This window comes from Erpetoichthys calabaricus, chromosome 13 (assembly GCF_900747795.2).
Source record: "Erpetoichthys calabaricus chromosome 13, fErpCal1.3, whole genome shotgun sequence".
Classification (NCBI taxonomy): Eukaryota; Metazoa; Chordata; class Cladistia; order Polypteriformes; family Polypteridae; genus Erpetoichthys; species Erpetoichthys calabaricus.
Genome location: NC_041406.2, coordinates 74,195,660 through 74,220,841, shown reverse-complemented (window position 1 = coordinate 74,220,841; position 25,182 = coordinate 74,195,660). Strand labels below are relative to the sequence as shown.

Genomic DNA, 25,182 nt, shown 5'->3' with positions numbered 1-25,182 from the left:
TCGACTGTTCACAACAGTTCACTTAGTCCGCTTTCCTGAATTCGTGGTGTCTAAGAACGTGGCGACCACGTGACGTATTTGTTTGCCGGATGATGACTTTTTTCTTCCACCTCCTCGTCACTTCCCACTGGAATACCTTTGTAAACCAAGTGACTTCTCTCCCAGGGAGGCCTTAATGAATGTCTCTTACGTCGTAAACTGTTGACCGCTGCTAAGTACCCTGTGACCCACGTGCCTTTTTAATTTTGAAACTGAACAGACTTGCAAAATTTTAAAAAAATACAATAAAAATTAAATAAATTACATAAATAAATGTTCAAATTATAATAAAAATTATGGGACACGTTGGGCTTCATGGACCCCCTTGAGCTTCATAGACCCTGGAGCAATGTAACGGCTGCACCCACCCCCCCCCCCCTTTTAGGGCCTGCAATCAATTTTTCGTATTCCAAAACACATGGACATTTACTTTGAGGCAGTTTAGAGATAAAGGGGCCAGTTAGCCAAACATGAGGTTCAAATTTGTATTACGGTCAGAAAATAATTAAACTGGAATGATTCTGAACAATGAGGTCCCCTTTTAACATAACTTACACGGCCCTACTTAATCCAGTTTAGGGTTGTGGTGACGCTGAAACCTGTCCTGGCAGCACTGGGCACAGATCTTCTCTTAGTATTTTTTAATTATATTAATGTGATTCTGTTCTTGTTTTCTTTTTTTTCTGTTTACTGTAATATTATAAAACAAATTACCATTTACAAATATCTGGAAATGTATTTCAATATATAATAAAATATATTCCCAAGTTCTTAAAATACATTTTGAAATATCTCTAAATGTTCATTTGGCTTGTCATAATTTCTAGATGTGCATTTCAAGTTATCTTAAAATAATTGCATACAGTATTTTGAGATATCTCAAAAGCTACAGAAGATTTCATAAAATACATTTCAAGTTTTTTCACATTGTTTTACATTGTGTGAATGTATCTAATTTTTCAGATTATCTCATATTCACTTCCTCATATATTGACTGGGATTCTGCTCCATTTAAGAAAACTTAAAATGTATTCATTAAAGATTTCTGTGTATGATTTTTTATGATATCTGAAATACAACGAATAATAACTCAAATACATTACAAGATATCTCATAATGGACAGTAAGTCCCATTAAAAGTGTGGGAAATTTTAAAGGAAGTGATTTAGACATACCGTATATATTCACATATAAGTCGAGTCTTGAAACCTGAAAAATCGATCATAAAATCAGACCCCGACTTATACGCCCGTTTAAAAATGCGACACTTACATTTTTTTTTAATCTTCTTTGCTCCTCCAATCTCACATCAGTTTCTCACGTGCATCAAATTTTGTTGCAGCAGTTACCAATTTCTTTCGCTACTTCAATGACATTTAATTTAAAACCAGCTTCATATTTTCTTCTCATCGAACGCTCCCTCGCACATAAGGGATGCTCTTACGATAAAAGTGTATGAGGGTGTGAAATACAAAAAACACAAATCAGTGCAAATGTTGCTTCAGAATAGTTCGGTATTACTGTGTGGTCACGTAGGCATAATAGGGAGAGAGAGAGAGAGAGAAGGAGAGAGAGAGACGTCAGGAGCATGCACTGATACAGCGCATTGCCGCACCCACAAAGAAAAAAGGCAGAGTGCTCCGTGGTTACTCTCTCAAGTGGGTGTTAGCATATTGTAATCTCTTGGACCAATAGCATGAGTTTTCCACATTCAACTTATACGACGACATTATAAAATACCGGAAATTATACTGTAAAATCAACTCCCGACTTATCTGCCGGAGAACTTATCTGCGAGTATATACGATATCTTAAATTTCAGATATCTGAAAAGGTTGACTACAGATTCATTTCAAGATATCTCTAAATTCATTTCATTTGTCTTTTTATGCTGTATCATTTACTAGGTAGGTTGTCCTATCTCCTCACGGGATATATCTAAAGAATACAGTTAACACTGGAGAAATTACCATTGATAAAAAATAAAAATGAGTCAGCAGAAGTTCTGGTTTTGAAAGTGCTGCATAGAAAAATTCATATCTTCAAAAATATGAATTTTCTCAATTAACCTCAGAAGATAAAAGTTGTGGAGAATAACTGAATTATTAAATCCTCTGAGTAAAAGTGAGGTGTTATAAACCATCCAGACTTAAAATTTTTGGCTCTAAGGTCAAGCACATAACTGATGAGAAACATGAACAGAACCTGGTGACCTACCAACATCAACATGTTATTTTATGAAAAGGTGCAAAACATTTGAAATTGTGGTTGTAATATACAGAAAAATTGACTAGCTATAACTCTAGTCCTTTTTTTAACTAATCAAATGAGTGTATAGTTAAATTGCAAGTAAAGTTTTAAAATACCAGGCAGGCATGTTTGGCTAGTTAATATAAAAAACATTTTTTCTCGTCGATATACATATGTCATCCATCCAATGTGTTCAGGTGTTTAAGGGTTTAGATTGAATATCACATAGTTACCAATTCATTTCCAACAAATGACACCACATTACACTGATTAACTTAGCCTTGCAGTGCTCAAGCAGCTGTAATGTATAGAGAGTTATTTTATTCTGTTCCAGTAAAATGCCTTAGGAAAGGCACTACATAAAACAGAAAGATTATATTTGTTCATTAGTTGGATGACTCAGGGGTGCATTAGTTGGTGCTTCTGCTTCATACTTTCAAACACATAGTCTTGAGTACCTTCTGATCTTTTGTGCAACTGCATGTTCTCTAATTTTTTATTATGTTTTATCAGTGTAGTCTAGTCTGTATATCCCAAAAACGTGAATATTAGGTAATTAGTGGTATTACATGGGCCTGCTATGAGTGAGTGATGGTGGCTGTGTGAGTGTGACCTGCTGTAAACTCGCATCCCATCCAGAGCTGCATTCTGCCCTGTGCCCAAATCTTCAGGCGTAGGCTCCACGTTAGACTTGACTCTGTAATGGAAAAAGAGAATTCAGAAAATAAATAAAAAGTCTGTGTGTACAGTGTATGTAGAGCTGGTGTAGAGCATAAGCACAGATTACACTTGAATATAATTAAATAAAACTAAACAAAACAGGAAAATGTGCTTGATTAACTCATTAGATTAGCTAAAATCTGAAATGACTCTTTAACTGCTAAAATCAGTGCTAAAGATGCCAGCAGCATATCAGCTTCAGTAAGATAGCTGTGCAGTCTGTCCCCAACTCCCATCACCTTGTGTGTAAAAAAGAACTTCATGTTTTTTATCATCAAAATATATGTCTTCTAAGAGCTAAATCGACTGAAAAAATGAATTTAGTTTATTACCATATAATGAATAACTATTTTGCAGTGTATGCTTGTCTTCTTCAGGGCATACAGCTAGTAGTAATGTGCAATAGTAAATAAAGATAGATAGATAGATAGATAGATAGATAGATAGATAGATAGATAGATAGATAGATAGATAGATAGATAGATAGATAGATAGATAGATAGATAGATAGATAGATAGATAGATAGATAGATAGATAGATAGATACTTTATTAATCCCAATGGGAAATTCACAAGTAAAAGTAAGTGTTTCCAGGGAACAAATCCTCATAAAATAAAGTGATAAGAGTGATCAATAAAAAAGAGAAGAATAAAAGTAGAAAAATAAAAAAGTAGAAAAATAAAGTCATACACAGAGCTGCTGAAAAGGCTGCCACTCTCGGCGGCGCCTGAGTCATGAGTGCATAAATAAATTTGACATATAAATGCAGATATATATAAAAATGACATATAAATGCAGATATTGTTAAAAATAAGAAAACTGTAAATAAAGGGATTTTACAAGATTGTACAAATATCAAGCCCCCTTTTGATTGATTAGATAGACAAATAAAAAATGTATTTGGCCCCATGGGGAAATTTGGCTTTTTACAGAAGCTTTTTAATTAAATAAATAAATGCACACATATATAATATAATATAATATCATATAATATAATATAATATAATATAATATAATATAATATAATATAATATAAATAAATAAACATAGAAAAATAAATATATATACATATTCACACATACATACGTGTACATGCAATGGTTTGAACACACACCAGAATGACTGAAAAGGAAGAAAATGAAAAGACTTGTTGGCAGTTCCAGTCACAGTGAGGAATTATGCAGACGTATTGGTGCTGCTATACTCATTCTCATCCCCCTTATCAATACACCCCACAAGTACAGAATCATTTGATAATTTCTACATGTGACATGAAGAGAATAGGGAACCAGGTCTGTTCCTTGTTGTGCTCCATTGTTGTTGACTATTAAAAGGGTACTATGAACATTTTCTTCCCTTTAGTCTACTGCAGGGAACAAGTGACATCCAACACTTACTGTATTAATGTCTAATAACATTATAATTAAATATAATGAACATATAATATTGTACAGTTTTGTAAAGTCAAATATTTAAATCAGGTTAATGCATTTGTTATCAAATTCTCAGTGCTTCCTCCTTCACAGTGTAATTTACTATTTTGTGTCAATGACAAGTATAGGTAACAATGGAGATTAAATAAATTCTTCATTATACTACAAATTAAGACTTTAAAACTACTACAAAACTAACGGCACTTTTAAAGTGAACATAATGAAACGTGTCTAACAATTCTTTGTAAGCTTCTGTAGCTGGCATGCAAACCTTCAGATAAAGATTTCTAATTTAACTTGATCAATGTGTTTTTTGTTCTGGCAGATATCACAAAAATTTGGAGCAGGCCAAAACAATGGGAATTAGAAAAGCAATTAGTACGAACCTCTTACTTGGGTTTGTTTTCCTCATCATTTATGGTTCTTACTCACTTGCTTTCTGGTATGGAAGCAAACTCATTGTAGAAGGAGAATATTCAATTGGACAAGTCCTCACGGTAAGAAATAAGGAATAATGGGTATATGAAAATAATGGTGGTGAACAGTTTCTTTCTTTCTTTCTTTCTTTCTTTCTTTCTTTCTTTCTTTCTTTCTTTCTTTCTTTCTTTCTTTCTTTCTTTCTTTCTTTCTTTCTTTCTTTCTTTCTTTCTTTCTTTCTGTCTTTACCTGTCTCTTTTGCTTGTGGCATCAAATAACAAGTCTTTACTTAGATATTAGACAATAGTACCCTTCTAAAATGTGTTTATATAAGCTAAGCATAGGTGTATTAAAAGTAACTAGGACTTCAGATCACAGTGCCATCTTGATCATTAGTTGTTGTTTATATCTACCAGTATATGAACATTTTGTAGTCTGCCAGTCATTCTTAAACAGTTCACGCTGGAGCCTATCCTCTGATAGCATGGGGCAGAAGACAGAAAACAACCCTGCCTGAATGCCCGTTCATAACAGTACCTACTTACACACACAGTTACACTCACGCTCACACTCTGAACATTTTGGAAGAAAAACCAGAGTACTAAGAGAAACACTCATGCAGATATGAAGAGAATGTGACCTGTTTTATAATAATGTCAGACACAAAGAATGAACCTGGTTTAATATTTACAGACATACACTTTACCGTACCTGAGCTATCGTAAAACTGTAAAGATCACAATGCTGATAAATAAATAGTGAAATAAACTACACTTGTCAGGCCTGGCACACCATAAAGATAAAAATGAAGAAGGTAAAAGGTGAAAACAGACCTTCTCAGAATTTGTTCTCCAAATTTTATTTTAAATTCTAAAATATTCTGAACTTGAGACAACAACCACTTAAGAAACACTGACTGCAGATTTTCAGTTGTCATTTTTGCTTTCTTAATACAATCTTTATAAAGTTCAATGTTGATTATTAGAGAGACTGATTAATTGAGTGGTGAAAAAAGGTAAGGAAACATTCTGCATTATCTATTCCAGATAATATTTTCTGTCATTATTGGAGCTTTTGCAGTAGGCCAAACATCACCGAATATTCAAGCCTTTGCAAGTGCAAGAGGAGCAGCCCATATAATTTATGGTATTATAGCGAATGTAAGTTTAATATTATTTATTTCATATTAAATTAATAAAGCTGGAGCAATAAACTTTAATAAACACACACTGGTAAATATTCTGTATTGTTAATTGGACTAATTTTAGTAAATAAATTATATTTTGTAAGTAATATTTGAATATGATAATAAAAAGGGACCAGCCACCACAACCTGCTTGCTTGGTTGGTCACTTGCTTGCAAGCTGTCAGTCTGCGACATTGGTTTAATATCTGGGTGTTGTCGTGCTGACAATCATTGAGCCATGCAGATTTTGGACATTTTGTCCTAAAAGATCCACCTGGACACAATTATAGAGCCCAAACCTTTAGCCACAGACAATTACTTGCCCTGATAATTCAGAGACTCTTGTTTTGTTTAGATGATGTGCTCTCTTTGTATGCCTTAGATGAAGTGTTATTTTTTTCTCCAATGTTCAAGAGTTTTGTAGTTCAGTGCCTATTTTAAGGGTGTCTACATGTTTTTGTACAAGTAATAAGTTGCGCGGTCCATTTTCAGTGAGGTTGTGTATGTCTCTTGCCAAAAATATAAACAGCACATTATCAAAGTCCAAGGAGTTGCATAAATTATTTGCCCTGAGTATTACTTAAAAAATACGAAGAATGCTCTTTGAAGAATAAATAAAGCACGTTTCTTTGTTTAGAGTTTCATTTTCATGGTCTAGCTTTCTTAACTACAGTTTCTGTGTATTCGCTTATTACAATAGTCTGCCCGATCAGATTGTCTGCAGCTTGTCTTATGGCTTCAATTTCAAGTGATTATGCCTAAATCTCTGCCATCTAGGACTAAAAATAAATAAAGCTACCAGGGATACACTTCACTGAAATGAGAGATTGATTAGTTCCTGCTCTGCAACTGTGTGTACAACAACAGGGTCAGTTTCCCCATGATCCAATGCTGCAAAAGATATGTGCATGTTTATTGCCTGTTGTTACACCAAGATCCAGGCCTTTAATGACCTCTTAGGCACAGCCATCAGCAGTGTGTCTGTCTGAGGAGAGAATGTTGATCTTGTTCAGAAGTTTATCTTATCTCGGTAGCTACATTCAGGTCTCTAGTGACTCTACCTATGAGAGAGCATGGAGGGTCATGAGGTCGCTGGAAAGGGGTGTGTGGTGCTCCGGATATCTTTGCAAAAGTACAAAAGTCCAAGTCTTTACAGTCCTGAGACTTCCTGTTTAGCTATATGGTTGTGAGACATCGACGCTATCCTGAGATGAAGACTGTACTTCCTCGGTATTGTGTCTCTTCGGAGAATCTTTGGGTACTGCTGGTTTGATTTTGTGTCGAACAAGCAGTTGCTCATGGAGTCCCGAATGAGGCACATTATTTGCATTGTGAAGAAGTATCAGTTAATGGCACTACGGCCATGTGATGCGATTCCCCGAGGGTGATCTGGCTCTCAGGTTCCTCATTGCTGAGGACCCGAATGACTGGACCAGGCCAAGGGGTAGCCCACATAACACCTGGCTGCGGCAGATGGATTGTCATTGCTGAAGGGTGGGACTGGACCACGTGTCTGCCTGGGGGGTTGCCAACCGGGATCCCGAGTTGTTTCGTCGTGTGGTGGGTGCGGCAATGCGCTGTGTACCAGTGCATACTCCCTAACCTGACCTGACTTGACTGTGAGATTGATTAGCGCTGCCTCCTCACAGCACGTGGCACTGGTTTGTTTCGTGGCTGAAGTGTTCTCTGTTTGAGTGTGCCATGTAATCGACTGACTTCAAGCTGTGCATAATGTAGAATCAAAAAATGAAATAACTGATTATATTAGCAATGTTTTGTATACATCTGTTTATCCATATCTTAACTTGATTTGTTCCTTTTACAATAGCGGGAGGATAGTGCTTATCTCAATAATAATGGCTGCAAGGACGGAACTAACGCAGGAAAGTGTGCAAGGCACACACACAAGCATCCACAATGGAAAAAGTCAAAGTTGGAAAAAAAGCATAACCTGAATGTTTTGGGAAGGGGTAAAAAACCCCAAAAAACATGAGGAGAATATGCAAACTCGATAAGAGTGTATACACTGTCCAGGCTGGATTTTAAACCCAAGTTTCTGGAGCTGTAAGCAAGGAGGGCTAACCACTGAAACAACGAAGCTGACCAGAATAAGAAATGCTAAAAATAAATTGTTAAAGTGTAATAAAATAGCTGTTACAACGTCATTTTATATTTTTTATTCATTAACAGGTACCTAAAATTGATAGCTATTCAGACAGTGGCTACAAGCCCAATCGCATCAAGGGGAATATTGAATTCCGCAATGTACACTTTACTTATCCATCTCGTCCGGATGTTAAAGTAAGTGAAATTATTATTAGATAAGCTTCTTGCTGAATCATTCTGTTTCATTTAGAGCAGCCAATTATTGTTTTAATTTAGGTTACTATTCTATGATTAATAATATTTGAAGAAATAAATGATTAGAGCTAGGGGTATGAAAGCTGCATAATTGTAAAATGCCATTGTAATTGAATTAAATAATTTTCCTCAATATGTAGAAAACAAAAAATCCATTTAATGGGTATTGACGGGTTTACATATAATGCTAGTGAGTGGGCTTCCTTAACACTTTTGAGAAAAAAAATTCTTATGGATTTTGGCCTGATGATCAAATAATTCTGTTATATTTCATCCAAGGTCTCTCCCCTGGGTTGGGTTTAAATTTCTTTTTTATATATTTTTGATCATTTTTTTTGTTGTTTTGGTCATATTAATACTGTTGCTTCTCTTAATTATTTGCTTGTATGCACTGGTGATGGTGAGTCTTATGCTTGTTATTATTATTATTCTTGATTTACTGGCCTCTTTGCTCTCTTTTTAGCTTTTCCCTCAGATTTTTGTTTTGGGACCTGTTTGTCACTGGATTGCCTGTTTTTAGAAAGGCAAGTCCTTCTGTGCTTTTTTGTGCTTGTCTGAGCTTTTGTGCTGGAAAAGCATTTTTGTATAAAATAAATCTTTTTATTTTATAAAGATTCATTGTCTGCCCTTCACCTTTTTACAAGCCAAAGACAGACAGGTCCTTCTTCTTCTGGGGCTTTTGGCAACAGTTTGTTGGATTTCATAAGGAAGTGCCCTCCACACCACGACAAATTCACCTTTAAATGTTCCTACCATGTACCATTTTTTTTGCAATCACTTATTTTTGTGATTTCCTTTCATGTTTTAAAGGTGTTGAGCACTGGTGTCACAAACATGGCAAAAAAGGTTTAACCATAATGCAGGCCAGGACCTTCACTTTCTAGTCCAGGAGAGTCTCATATATATTATCTCATATATTATAAGTACAACTGGAACACTGGTGGGGATCTAAAAGAAGTGACAGTGCTACAAAGAATGTTGTGCAGAAATACCAAATACTGTTGTTTCATTTGAAAAGAGGACAGCCATGATAAAGAGTCTCATTACTTTTAAAAGAAATGGCCGCTCCATAAGCATTTGGTTCCAGGGAAAAGTAGAAAAGTGTGGCATATAAACCACTTGTCAACCTAACATATATGTATTTGCCTACACTTCATATAAAAATCGGAGTGATGACAAAAATAATCACAAGGAAGGCATTCAAAGATGTTGAGAATTTTTTTGGTAACTACAGATCATCAAATAATGCTTAGTTGTTTGCAAACATGCTACAAGCATACAAAGTTTTCTCCATTCACTCTTGGATTTCGGACTTCTTCCTTACTAATCTTTGCATAGTTAGTGACAAACATGGTGAAAGGTTTCACCAGGAAATCCCAACAATGGAAAACTGGTGTCAGGGCAAGTGGAGTCCATCAATGCTGTCTGAATATTGATGGAGACTGAAAAGAGAAGGATCAGAGTACAATCGAAAACCAGTTGAACTAATGAGTGTGTCACCATCATTACGCGTACTATTATACGTACTACTGTACATCACGCTAACTTCCATAAAAGTTCATTTCATTTTACTCTAAATTCCTTTCTTACTAAGTCAATCTGAAATTATCTTTGGATTCACCTTGAAGCTGTTTATCAGAATGAGGAAGCAAAACATTTGAAAAAATGTGTTGTCCAGTGTTGTATAAGAAGCTGTTAAAGATGCCTAAAGATGCGGATGACTACTCCTGGCTGCCTAGTTCTAACTGGAGTGTGATTAAAAACAGGAAGTTATTTATTTGACACATACAAGAAAGCCATTTTACACCAAGAAAGTGTATCCATTTAAATTAGTGCAAATCACTATGCCCTGCCAGATGTCCATATATTGATTATTTCAATATTTGTTATCTTTTATTCCAAACACTTTATATTGCAGATTGTTTTAATTGTTTTTCTGTCTTTGCAAGATAATGAAATCTTGTCTTCAAATGAAACATCTTTATCCTTTAAACATGAAATGAGCTAGACATTAACAAAAAGCTTATGGGGGTGTTGCTTGATTAAAACTTTTCCTATATCATAAATTATAAACACTGTTTACATCCATAGTCCAAAATAATCCCGGTCTAGGTTGTTGTTGTTGCAACTGGTGAGAACGGAATGAATGTTGAAGGCCAGCGTGGAGAACCAGGCGCAACTATACTGTGCAGTAGTTGATCAGAAGAAAAGAAATCGGTTTGCTCTGCCATGGTTCATCACAACTAAGGTTGTCGAAGGTAGTCACGGCTGAGGAGAACCACCTTCCCTCGATAATGTATCTTGATCATTTGCTCACTTTAAACCTGCTCCTATAACTCAGTTGTGTTTCCATCAAAACATACATTTTTTATTTAATGAGCCATTGCTCGAATAACATTTTTGTTTTTTTATCACATACCCAGTCTTATTAACTAAGTCCATCTAAGATTGTTGAGCTATGCCCTTCCAGTTTAACAGGTAGTTTGGGTCATTGGTAAGGTACTAAAATTTTAAAAACAGGAACTTTGTTTGGTGAAATAGTATGTAAATTTGATAATTACATTTTATTTATTTCTTTGTTTGTTTGTTTGTTTTTGCAGGTGAATTACCAGTCAAATTTTAATGTATATTTATTTTTAATTTCACTAGAAAATTCCTCATTAGTCACCATGAAAATGTCTCTGGTCTCCTTGCATACATTCTTGAAAGCAGCAGTCACTACTGTACCTACCTGTAAAATGAAAGCACACAATAAAAGGTTTAATCTAGATTTATGTATTTATTTAAGTCTTTATACATTTATAGTATTTACACCTAATGTAATTGCAGTAGCAATTCAAAAACTAAAGAAGATATTTCTGAAACTATTATACTAAAGGTGAACTAATATGACACTAAATATGACACTCTTTAGTGTCCGATAAAACAGATGAGGAATAACACAGGACACATGGACTCTATCTGTATGCCTCCTTGTATTTTGCCAATTGAAATATCTTTGCATATCTAATAACAGTATAGTTTTTATGTCTACATTATTGTGAACTGCTGCCATTTTCAGAAACATTCTTTTATGGTGTAATCTATACATATTAATAAAAGGCAAAGCCCTCACTGACTCACTGACTGACTGACTGACTGACTGATTGACTGACTGACTGACTGACTCACTCATCACTAATTCTCGAACTTCCCGTGTAGGTGGAAGGCTGAAATTTGGCAGGCTCATTCCTTACAGCTTACTTACAAAAGTTAGGCAAGTTTCATTTCGAAATTCTACGCGTAATGATCATAACTGGAACATATTTTTTGTCCATATACTGTAATGGAGGAGGCGGAGTCACGTATCGCGTCATCACGCCTCCTACGTAATCACGTGAACTAAAAACAAGGAAGAGATTTACAGCACGAGTCAAACGTGGGAACGAAGGTAAATGACGTTAATTTTTGACTGTCTTTTAATACTGTGTAAGCATACATATTAACACGTGCAATTAAAGGTGTGCATTTACGGGGTGATTTCTCAGGCTTAAAAGCTCGCCTTTTATCAAACGCGTGAACAAAGGTAACTGACGTTGTTCACTGTCTTTTAATACTGTGTAACCATACATATTAACACATGTGCAATTAAACGTGTGCATTTACGGGGTGATTTCTCAGGCTTAAAAGCTCGCCTTTTACTAAAAAGGTAAATGCAAAACTATTTTCAATCAGTTTATTGAAACGCTCCTGTTAAGGATTGCAATAACATACCGGTATTCGCGAGATAAAAGAACGAAGTAGGGGGAAATGAAGGAAGACCCGCAAACAGCGAAGAGCAAAAAATTCATTAAACAATTGAGAAGGGAGCGAGTGAAGCATACAAGCATGTTCATAAGGGAAACAAAGCACGGTGTAAAACGTAAGTTTGAATTAAGTTTATAGAAACGCTCCCGCTGCGGATTGCAATAACATATTCGCGAGATAAAAGTTTAATGAGAAAACACGAGGTATAAACGAACCACACGCCATGGCGCAACGTTAGGGGCAACAGTTTCAACCATTTTATGATCTGCTTCTCGCAACTGAAAGACGGCACATGGTGGATGTTAGCCGACTTGCTGACCGCAACGTTAGGGGCTTCAACTCTGGCGCTGACGATAGAGATTCGATTCACGAGAGGGGATGCAGTGAGTGTGTATGCCTGATGAGCCCAGAATTAGGGAGAAACACGTGTCGCCTACTCTTTGCATTATTTGAAAGTAAACTATTAAAACCATTCTATGATCAGCTTCTGGAAACAGAAAGAGGGCACGTGGCGGATGTAAGGTGACTTCCTGACCAACCACAAGCGTTACCTGGCAGGTAACCACCCATACAGTCAGATTGTGATTCAGAAAACGAATGCCATGAATGTAATTACCACGATCTACATTCTGTCAAATAAACGAAACACACGCCGTAGCGCGACAGCTGTGAAAAGCGAGGTTCAGAAAAAAACAGATCCTTAACAAATTGTTATTGGTATATTTTCGATCTGTTTAAAAAGGTTTTCTTTTCTTATTAAAAAATTAAAAGCAGTACTTCGCCGGAACGAACCGCGAGAATTTGGCTATATATATCTGCTTCTCGCAATTACAAGAGGGCACGTGGCGGATTTTAGACGACTTCATGACCAAACTTAAGTGTTACCTGCCAGGTAGGGTTACCACTTTTAATACAATAAAATAAGGGACGCATACTGCAGCGGGTGCTACATCTCAGTGCCAACAGTTTGCAGACTCTACTTAAAAGACCCGCCCACCTCACTGGACAGTTAAAAACACCAATCAAACTAACGATGACATCAAGTATTACCCAATCAAAAGTAGGAAAGGAGGCATCTTCATAAAATGCGTGTGGGATGATTTGCATGAGATGCTGCTTTAAAAAAAAAATGATAAAAAAAATACGGGACAAATCCCATCCCGTATTGATTCAAAACGGGACGCGCAATTTCATTCTCAAATGCGGCACGATTCCGTATTTTAAAGGACGGGTGGCAACCCTACAGTGCCAGGTAACCACCCATACAATCAGATTGTGATTCAGACTAAGAATGCAATGAATGTAATTACCCCGATCTACATACAAGGCGAAAGTCTTGCAACATTCAAAGATGATGGTTTGGGATAAGTACACCATACAACATAAAAGAGCTTATGAAGCCTTGAACCGAAAAAAGCAAGATCTCAGAGATCGTAAAAAAAAAATAGGAGGTAATGTCGTTTTACTCGCTGTAGATTTTAGTCAAACATTACCAGTTATTCCACGAGGGAGACCAGCAGATGAACTCAACGCGTGTGTAAAATCCATGCTTCTCCCACGCTCGGTTATATGTCGCGTGTTCTCGGGTAGGTACACCAAAAAATGTATACATTTAAGCATGTAATGGGCAAACAAAAAATGAGGTATACCCGAAGGCACTGCAGTAGTACTTAATGTAACTTTACTTCTTAAATGTTAATGTTTTACTGTTTAATAATTTATACGCTTCTTATATGTTGTTCAAATTCTTTTATCAAAATACCAGTGACAGCGCAATGCACGATAACATGGAGTGAATACACCATACGCATCCGCCCACGGCCGCCCTGGTGTGCGCAGATAGGAGTTGATTCTACAATAAAATAAAATAAAGATAAAAAGAGTAATACAATCATCACCCATAAAGCGGATAGTAGACGTGACGTACTATATGTGTACCAGATTTCAAGTCAATAGGTGAAACGGTTTGCGAGCTACAGGTGATTTAAAATCCTGGACAGACACACAAATTGCCACGGTAGCAAATTACAGAAGAAGATTTTACTGTTTAATAATTTATATTTATATGAAATGTGCTTCTTATATATTACTTCATATTTTCATATGATAATGATGTTAATGTTTATATTGATTTCTATGTTATTGAAACTGCATGTATGTGTGTATATGTATGTATATATATATATACTAGCAAAATACCGGCGCTTCGCAGCGGAGAAGTAGTGTGTTAAAGAGGTTATGAAAAAAAAGGAAACATTTTAAAAATAACGTAACATGATTGTCAATGTAATTGTGTTGTCATTGTTATAAGTGTTGCTGTCTTTTATATATATAAATATACACACACACATAAACATTTATATACATATACATATATATACATATCTACATATACACATATCTACATATATATACACACATACATAAACACACACATAAGACTTATTGACTGAAACGGGCTTTCACGAAAAAAGTTAGGGCTTTGCTACAGGATACACCCTCCACAAGTTAAGCAAGTAAAAATAAAATATATATTTCTGTTTTATTTAAACCTTTAAAGTTCATATGCATAGCCCCATTTGGCTGTTTAATTTTTTTTTTCTTTCTTCAGTAATATTTAATCTCCTTAAAGAAAGAGAACATATCCATTTTACTTTTTTTGTATCTCTTTAGTAATATTTTACTGTAAAAGGATAACCAGTATTTAAACCTTTTATGTTACTTTATACATTTATTTTACACAATGTTGAAAAATTAATAAGAAAGCTACATATTTTGGCAGCTGCTGCTTTCATTTTCAATGAAATGATAAAAGCTCTCCAAGAGAAAACGTCAATGAAGAAGAAACAGTTTGCACTATCTAAAAATCAGAAACCCTCATTTATAAAAGTTTGCTGCAGATGACTTAACTGAAAATAAATGAATAGTTCCTATGTGTATAATACATATTTATCTATTTTACTTATGCCTTTATTCCACCAACTTACAACATCTGAGGTACAATTTGTTACATTACTTTTGTTTTTTGCAGCACAGGCAGGTGAAGTGACTTCCTCAGGGTCACACAGTGGTGTCAGTACCACGATTTGAACTGACAAGCTCCGGGTTTGCTGAAATATTACTGAAGAAAGAAAAAAAACGAAAACGGGCAAATGGGGCTATGCATACAAATGTCCATCCGTCCATTATCCAACCTGCCGTATCCTAAATACAGGAGCCAATAAGTAGATATGTATACATACAGTATATATACAGTATATATATATATATATATATATATATACAGTATATATATATATACAGTATATATATATATATATATGTGAATGTATGTATGTATATATGTATGTCTATATATATATATATATATATATATATATATATATGTAGATATGTAAATTTGTATATGTATATATATGTTTATGTGGATGTGTATATACGTATGTATATGTAGATATGTATATATATGTATATATGTATATGTATATATATGTTTATATGTGTGTGTGTGTATATTATATATATAAAACACAGCAACACTCATAACAATGACAACACAATTACATTGACAATCATATTACGTTATTTTTAAAATGTTTCCTTTTCTTTTTCATAACCTCTTTAACACACTACTTCTCCGCTGCGAAGCGCGGGTATTTTGCTATTTATCTATATATATAAAGGAGAGTTGGGATCCGAGAGACTGTGTTTGTGTGTTTGTGGAGGGATGGAGAGTTAAGGCGGGTGTTGGAGTCACGTGATCATCTCCCCTCCCATTCACCTCATTTCATTCACTTCATTTCGCTCCAAGCTGAGCTCCGCAGCTGGCGCGGTCTTGCTGTTCTTGATTTGCTTTTCACATGGCCAAGTATACGTTGCATGCTCAAGAGTAAGCTCAGCGCACAACTTGGTCATATTACAACCGGAGGGGCGAACTGACAACATGGTATACAAAGAGATCCTTAACAAATAATTATTGGTATAATTTCCCTCAGTTTATTATTTAAAATTTTAAAGCAGTACTTCGCCGCTGCGAAGCGCGGGTATTTTGCTATTATATATATATATATATATATATATATATATATATATATATATATATATATATATATATATATATATATATATATATATATGTGTGAATGTATGTATGTCTATATTTATATCTATATATATATATGTAGATATGTAAATTTGTATATGTATATATATATATATATATATATATATATATATATATATATATATATATATATATATATATATATATATATATATGTATATGTGGATGTGTATATGTATATATATGTATATGTAGATATGTATATATGTTTATGTATATATATGGTTACATAACCTCTTTAACACACTACTTCTCTGCTGCAAAGTGCGGGTATTTTGCTATATGTATATATATATGTGTCTGTATGTGTATATATATATATATATATTTATATATATATATATATATATGTGTGTATGTATGTATGTGTGTATATGTATGTGTATATATATATGTTGATATCTATATATGTATATATATGTGGATGTCTATATGTATATATATATATATATATATATATATATATATATATATATATATATATATATATATATATATGTAGATATGTAGATATGTGTATATGTTAATATGTATATAAGTATATATGTTTATGTATACATATGTTTACATAACCTCTTTAACACACTACTTCTCCGCTGCAAAGCGCGGGTATTTTGCTAGTTTGTAATAAATTAAGCATTGTTTCTTGTAAATTCCCTGCAGATACTGAAAGGGGTGAATCTCAAGATAGATAGTGGCAAGACAGTGGCTCTTGTTGGCAGCAGTGGATGTGGGAAAAGCACAACTGTACAGCTCTTGCAAAGGTTCTATGATCCAGATGTAGGAATAGTAAGTATATTGTTGGTAATTTGTAATTAACAAATTCAATCATTTTTTACATTTTTGTTTAAAATGTCTTAGTCATGATTAAGGATAGAGGCGATTGCTAAAATAACCAGCCAATTAGTGTAGTGGTTTCATAAATGTTGTATTGGACTGTGGTGGTGGAGAAGGAGCTAGGTCCATAGACAAAGCTCTCGATTTTCTGATCACTCTGCATTCCCATCCCTATCAGTAGTCACAATCTCTGGGTCATGACTGAATTAATGTGATCTTGAGTATAACGGGACGAAATGAGGCTCCAATGCGGGTTTATTGCTACTGTATCACTCTCCATGTTAGGTCGAGGAGTTCAGCAATTTGAAAGGACTTCAAAGTAGAATAGCTGCTTCTCTGGATTGAAAAAGGCCAGTTGAAATGGAGTGGGCATGTAATTGGGATGTTCCCAGGCACCTACCCATGGCAGGAATGCAAGAGACAATTGTCTTTTGATCATCTGGACAATCCACAGGAAGGTACTGGGGAAGTCAGCCACTGTGACCCTCACCTGGAAAAATGATGAAGCTTGAATTGTGTTAACAAGAAAATAGTCTTGTATAACTAAATGTTGTATAAAAAATATCTGTTAACTTTTTTTGAAAACTCAGTTAGTGGAGGTGCAGTGGCCTTTCTGAAATGTTAACGTTGCTTTGCCACCTGATTTCTCCATGAAACTTTAGCTGTAGCCTAGCTACATTTATTTATTTAGCAAATACGTTTATACAACCGATCCATGGAAACTACCTGTGACAAAACAAAGGTTTTTAAATGCTGAAAGGAAACAAGTGTACATTCATAATCATAGGACGGAAACTGGACATGTCAAAATCAACAATTGAGAATACCTACATAAACAAAGAAATAACTAATAATAACTAGACAGCTAAGGTAAGTGGAAAAATAGTCAGAGCCTTAAAAAAATAATAGAACTGTTGCTGAAATCAGGCTGATTTGTTAAAAAGTATGGAGATAAGGTAATAGAATTCTTCAACAAAGTGTAACAGACAGAGTCAAAGATAAATCTCTACCAAAATAATAACAATTTGAAAAGGCGATCAAAGGAACAAACTGCAGAAGATCCAAGGCCTACTCCTATAGGCATTAAACAAGTATGAACAGTTCTTCTTATTTTTATTGGCCATTTTGTAGAAGAAGGACTTAAAAAATTGTATGAAAACATCTTGACTTCCAAAATAGAAAAAACACCGCCATACCTCAATAGAAGACAGTGGAAAACATGTATGCTACTTTTACATTTTGATATATTTAAATTCAATGTTGGATTCATTTCCATTGTTGAAGTGGATGTTGAAGTTAAAAAAAAAACAAAAACAAACCGAAACTGAAAATGGCCACTGCAAGGTCTCAAAAGGTCTGCAAGGTCTCAAAAAAGCAAACCCAAAGTTTGATGAAGTTGATTTGTTGTAGGTTTGGTGTACTTGTTGTGTAATAAGGGTGTGCCATCAAGTCATTTATTTTATGTTACCTTAACCTATCTTAAGTTAATTTGCTTAATACTTAAATGTGTACCTTAAACAGGAATATTGAGCACATAACATATTATTGCCCTATTGTAATTATATGTAGAAAATAGCTAGAAAAAAAGGTTGCATTTGATATTTTTGTGTCACACTTCTTTGAACAACGGTTCTAACACTTGATAAATGCCCTGTATGTATTTAATGTGTGTAGGTTAAGAGCATCTGCCAAATTATATGGTCCTCTTTTGGATGTCATGTTTTTGCATCCTACAAGTAATTAAGCTTCAAATTTAACTTCTCATCAAAGCAATTTTTCCACTACTTTCAAGCTGGAAACTTTACTAAAACTGAAACTCCCCAATTTTCTGCACCTACCAACTATTTGTATTCCAGAAGAAATATTGATCAGTCTGGAAGACTCATATAGCATCTCCACAATTTATAAAAACATTTTAAAGTCCCTTCCTTTCAAAGATCACAGGGCACAACAGAGAAATGATCATTCACTTAACATTTCAGAAAAGGAGTGGAAGGCAGCCATGCACAGAATACACTCTAGCTGCATATGCGCAAAGTTCTCAATTACTCAACTTAAAATCTTTTCTTGAGTGCATTTATCTCAATTAAAACTATCCAAACTGTTTCCAGGGCAAGATTCAACCTGTGCACACTGGGCCACATGTTTTTGGGTGTGTACAAAATTAACATCATTTCTGATAAAAATCTTTGAACGCCTATCAGACAGCCTTGGTGTCACAATCACTCCTAACCCATTAACAGCTGTTTTTGGTGTGTTACTTAAAGTGGATAGATAGATAGATAGATAGATAGATAGATAGATAGATAGATAGATAGATAGACAGACAGACAGACAGACAGACAGACAGACAGACAGACAGACAGACAGACAGACAGATAGACAGATAGATAGATAGATAGATAGATAGATAGATAGATAGATAGATAGATAGATAGATAGATAGATAGATAGATAGATAGATAGATAGATAGATACTTTATTAATCCCCAAGGGTAAATTCACATTCTCCAGCACCAGCATACTGATAACAACAATATTAATTAAAGAGCAATAAAAGCACGATCAAAGAGATAGAGGAAAAGATAGAAAGATAAAGTCGTACATGGAGCTGCTGGAAAGGCTGCCACTCGCGGCCAAACAAATCGTAATTGCCTTTACTTCACTTTTAGCACGTAAAACTATTTTGCTCAACTGAAAGAATCCCAACCCACCACCTTTAAGTAAGACCTGAGGTCCTATACAATCTAAAATTGGAAAAAATCAAATTCTCACTCAGATTTGTTCAAAACATTTTTTAAATATGGCAGGACCTAATCAATAACATTTTAGAATAAGCCTCTATATCTGGGAAAAGGGTACTCTTCCATCCTTGCTGCTTCATAGATTTGCTTTGTCAGTCAGCTCTCCTCTCTTTCTTTTGGGTGGGGGTTGAATTTTAGTTTTGTTAAGTTTGATTGTATGGATTGATATTTGCTTTTTTAATAAAAATTAAAAAAAAATACCGTTCTATATTTTTGTGTCATATTTCTTTGAACAACGGTACCCTTCAATAAGGGCGCGCACAAAAAGGCGAGCTTCAAAAGGGCGACCTCAATTGAGCGCGGCGAATAAAAACGTTCGTAAATAATTTAGATAATAATAGATAGATAATAATAGTAGATTTTATCTAATAAATTTTCTATAATAATTTTGTTGCCTTTGCCTTAATTCGCCGCGCCCAATTGAGGTCGCCCTTTTGAAGCTCACCTTTTTGTGCGTGCCCTTATTGAATAGAACCTTGAACAACGGTCCTAACACTTGAGGAATGCCATGTATGTATTTATGTGTGTAGTTAAGAGCATCTGATAAAACATACAGTCCTCGTTTGGTTGTTATTTATTCTTAAAGTAATTTCAGAGTATTTAGGATGTCATGTGATTGTAATCTTTGAATGCTTGACAAGGATATATTTTTGCTATTGCTTTTAACAGATTACTATTGATGACCAGGATATTCGATCTATGAATGTCAGACACTTGAGGGAATTTATAGGCGTTGTTAGCCAGGAGCCTGTGCTTTTTGCTACAACCATTGAAGAAAATATCCGCTATGGAAGAGAAGATGTTACCCAAGTTGAAATTGAAACAGCAGCAAAGGAAGCCAATGCATATGATTTCATAATGAAACTGCCAGATGTAAGTATAATTAAGCATTCAGGATCATTTTCTTGATTTTACATGCATTTTATGATAGAGATGTTTCAGGCGAACACAGGAAAATACATCTGACAGGTCTATTAGATAGATAGATAGATAGATAGATAGATAGATAGATAGATAGATAGATAGATAGATAGATAGATAGATAGATAGATAGATAGATAGATAGATAGATACTTTATTAATCCCAAGGGGAAATTCACATTTACATAACAAGTTCTAACAATAACATCAAAAACTGTTGTCTAAATTAATATTTCTATTATTGATGTTTATCAATTTAAAAACTTAGAATGATGATATATGTTGTTAACAATTGATATGCAATAAACTGAAAACTATTGCTTAAGCAGCCAGTTAATTGGAAGCATTTTTCCCAGCAACCCTATTATAAAAAGTTTCCAGAATGTACCTTATAACCTTGACAATATAATTCGTTAACTAAACAATCATGTATGGAAAACTAGAAGACAAACAACTAAGCAAACATATGTAGATTAATTCAAAATCAGAAAACACATTATGAAAAACAATATATCAAATCACAGAGCTTTAAAAATGAATGTAGAAAAATAACAAGAATACTTAAAAACAACAAATAACAAAATAAACAAGAAAACAGAGTTTGGGGTGGAGACTTGGGTTAAACAATTACACTGTCAAGCACAACATTATCTGCAAAAGGCAGAAGTGAAACCCTCAGGTTCTCAAAATAAATAATCTCTGAGCGTTCAGCTATGTCATAATACACGAGCAATAAAAACCAGGAACAGGACAAAAGGCAAGAAGCAGTCCAGACAGAATGGCATGTGAATGCCAACAATGGGTTTGGTGAGTCTATAAAAAGGGTGACTTTCAGATTGCTACTAAGAGGTTTGTAAGGAGATGGAAGTTTTGGAAATGTTGAACTGCATGGGTGTGAGTATTGAGAGATTGAAAAAGCACTTTGAGAGGTTGAATTAACCAGAACAATCCACATTAAAATTCACACAGGGTAAATTTTTCTTTTTTATGTCTGGTTAAAGTTAAAACTGTATTTATCAAGTGAATTGTAGATAACAACACTCAGCTGCTCACAGGAGAGGTGTGTTCTTCTGTTCAAGCCAAGTTGAGCTTTGAGTACCTGGGATCACTTAGCCTTCTGTGACATACAGTATGTAGACAACATGATCTCTAAAAATAACAAAAATTTAGGAATTAATCCAAAATATTTTGTAGTAAATGATCAAAGTAAATAAAGTTAATAGTTTTTGGTGAGAAAGGTACTGTGGTTTGTCTATCTAAATCTTTCCTTTTTAAATACTTTATAGAAATACTGTTTTACTTTAATATAGTTTGAAAAAGGAAAATCTGACAATTTCATTTTTGTTTTGGAATGTTTCAGAAATTTGACACATTGGTTGGAGATCGTGGAGCCCAACTAAGTGGAGGCCAAAAACAAAGAATTGCTATTGCACGGGCCTTGGTTCGCAATCCTAAAATTCTCCTTCTTGATGAAGCTACCTCTGCCCTGGATGCTGAGAGTGAGGCAGTTGTGCAAGCAGCTCTTGACAAGGTAACTTTAGCTGTTATGTACACCACACTCTCATTTTGAGTAACATGCCTATAAGCAGAATGGATAGCTCGCATTTAGTTTCTAGTGGAATACATAATAAAGGAAGGTAAGGATGTGATATTGTACTATAGACAACATTTAAAAAATGTAATTTGACTATGGACAGACCTTGCTGCATATAATTTTAACAAAATCTCATATAAACAGTCTTACATTAGTATTTTCAAACAAAAATGCTAGTTTTATTTAATGCTTTTGACAAAGTGGATATTGGCTAGTTTCTACAAAGTCTTGTTTGGTTGGTTGCCAGAAACAAATATTTCTCTGATCATGTGCTTAATATACTGTAGCCACAGTTGGAGAACTTGCTTCAATCAGCTTGTCATTGCTAAATTTTCCATATAATTGTCTCCAATTCATGGACACAGGTTATTCAGGTATATACAACCAGCTCTTGCTAAAGCACAGATTTCAAATAACAGTGTGCAGCATGGATCATCCATCTATCTATCTTTTTCACGAAACATCATGATTCATATGTCGGATTAAGTGAGTTGGCACTTATCACTGCTGTGTCAAGCATCACAGGGAAGACAATGTTTTGCTTAGATTTGTGAATGGTAACCACAGTTATTTTGGTCACCGATTTTATTAAATGAATAAAATATGTGAAAGATTCAGCTAGTCATTTATATTCATTATATATAAATATTATGATTTTAAATTTAAAAATTGGGAATCAGATAATTAGCATTTATATTATGCAAATGAATTTAAAGATATACATAGTTAAATATATGGGATTGGGGTCAAAGATGAATATGAAAAATATGAAAATAGAAAAAATAGGAAAAATGAAAAGATGAATAGTCTCACTAGATTATAATGAACTCCTAAGGAAGATTTTTTTTTTCAAAACACCTGGTAAGTACCCTTTATGTACAAGTGTGCAGTGTTTTCTTTATTCTTTATAATTTTTATCACATTTTCACGTAAAAAGTAGTGTAACTTTAATGCAGTAAAATGAGCAGTTTATGTAAAGATTACAAACCTGCTGACTTAGCATTATATTTATTTTATGTTAAGAATCACAGTATTATATAAGAGTAAGTTTAGCCTCTGATATTAATTGAAGTTTAGTAGGTCAGTGCCCAAATTTATCGAGCTTCCCAGAATTACTCTTACACTAAAAAGTCCGATCAGGATAAGAATTTGTCCTACCCCAGAGTAGGACATGAGAAGTAGTTATGGTGCATCCTACAGCCACCCATAGCAAGGAGTAAAAGTCAGTCAGTCAGTCATTGTCCAACCTGCTATATCCTAACACAGGGTCACGGAGGGGTCTGCTGGAGCCGATCCCAGCCAACACAAGGGCGCAAGGCAGGAACAAACCCCGGGCAGGGACGCCAGCCCACCACTGAGGAGTAAAAGTTCACCGTTTAAAGTGAAGGATGTCACCATTTTTCAAGACCCTGAACCATAAAATGGCACTCATGAAAGCATTTTTAGTTTTCTTGGAAATCATCATGATGCTTTGTAGTTTACTAATACTAATGCTAAGGCTTCACCACAAAGATAATAATAATAATCATCATCATCATCATCAAAAGAAGGTGATTCCATTCATTTGTACCACTCTCATGAAGTAATCTAGTTTTACTCATTGTCCATTCACAAGAACATCAAAAATAACACTGTAACTAACACCAAGATGGAAAGACACACATTGAATAAGAGTTAAGGCCAATAACAGGTGTGTTTATTTAACAGTAAATGATCCACAGAGGAAAGATGTTATAACAGTTACTGCAACTAGCTACAGCTATTCTTACACTGTTTCTGAAGTTGTGTCCACTATTGCAGTGTTCCCAATGATCGTCCATATTTGCACCTCCTGTCTGTTTATATCTGCGATCCCTCCTTATCTTCTGTGAGGCTCTATTTTTCCAATGCCCCTGGAGTCTTAACCTGTCTTCTTGAACTTTTCCAGTCTTGTAAGATTTAACAAGAATATTCCAGGGGTCCATGAAAAGCAAAGCTCGGCCTATCTGGCTGACATTTCTCTGTCATATCACTTGTCCTGTCCTGCCTATCTTAAGGGTACTACAATATAGTTTGTGTCCTGTCCATCTATGTGTTGATACTGTTATATTGTTTGCGATTCCCATATGCATGCTCATGCGCACGACTCACAAGCTCTCCTAAATCCTGGTGTAGTTTGGAGTAGTTTCCTGATAAAATGCTATTTACTCCTTAGTGTAGGACTAAATTTGCATCACTCTGAGATTTCTTTTTTAGCCAGGTGGGACCATTTTCCTAATCTGAGATGCTTGATAAATACGGGCAAAGATCCCCATCTTATTCAGATTACAACCAGTGATCAATACCCCCGAAGTAGCCACACTACCCAGAAGACTGCTTACAATTAAACCATCTGTAGCTAAATGTGTGGCTGGAGATGAACATATTTAGAGAGCATGCAGATATGGTCCAAAGTTTTATTTATGGTTTGTCCAAACATTAGAATGGCCAAAAATGTGATCTAACATTTTGTGATCTTAGCACATGTGCAGGAATTGAGTAACGCTGAGGAAGGCAGGGTCTATTGTAGGCATGGAGCTGGACAACTTAACATCTGTGGCAGAGCGACGGGCGCTGAGCAGGTTCCTGTCAGTCATGGAGAATCCACTGCATCCACTGAACAGAGTCATCTCCAGACAGCTTCAGCGACAGACTGTTGTCACTGTCCTGCTCCACTGACAGAATGAGGAGA

General features: G+C 34.9%; 1 protein-coding gene across 1 annotated transcript in view; it reads left to right on the top strand.

The window, feature by feature from the left end:
- abcb4 (ATP-binding cassette, sub-family B (MDR/TAP), member 4) overlaps positions 1-25,182 on the top strand; it is an 87,377-nt gene that overhangs the window by 14,441 nt on the left and 47,754 nt on the right. Inside the window, exons 9-14 of the mRNA XM_028817130.2 lie at positions 4,769-4,940; positions 5,907-6,020; positions 8,237-8,347; positions 16,980-17,105; positions 20,627-20,830; positions 22,239-22,409. Coding sequence (XP_028672963.1) covers positions 4,769-4,940; positions 5,907-6,020; positions 8,237-8,347; positions 16,980-17,105; positions 20,627-20,830; positions 22,239-22,409 — 898 coding nt within the window. The remainder of the gene's footprint in view (positions 1-4,768; positions 4,941-5,906; positions 6,021-8,236; positions 8,348-16,979; positions 17,106-20,626; positions 20,831-22,238; positions 22,410-25,182) is intronic.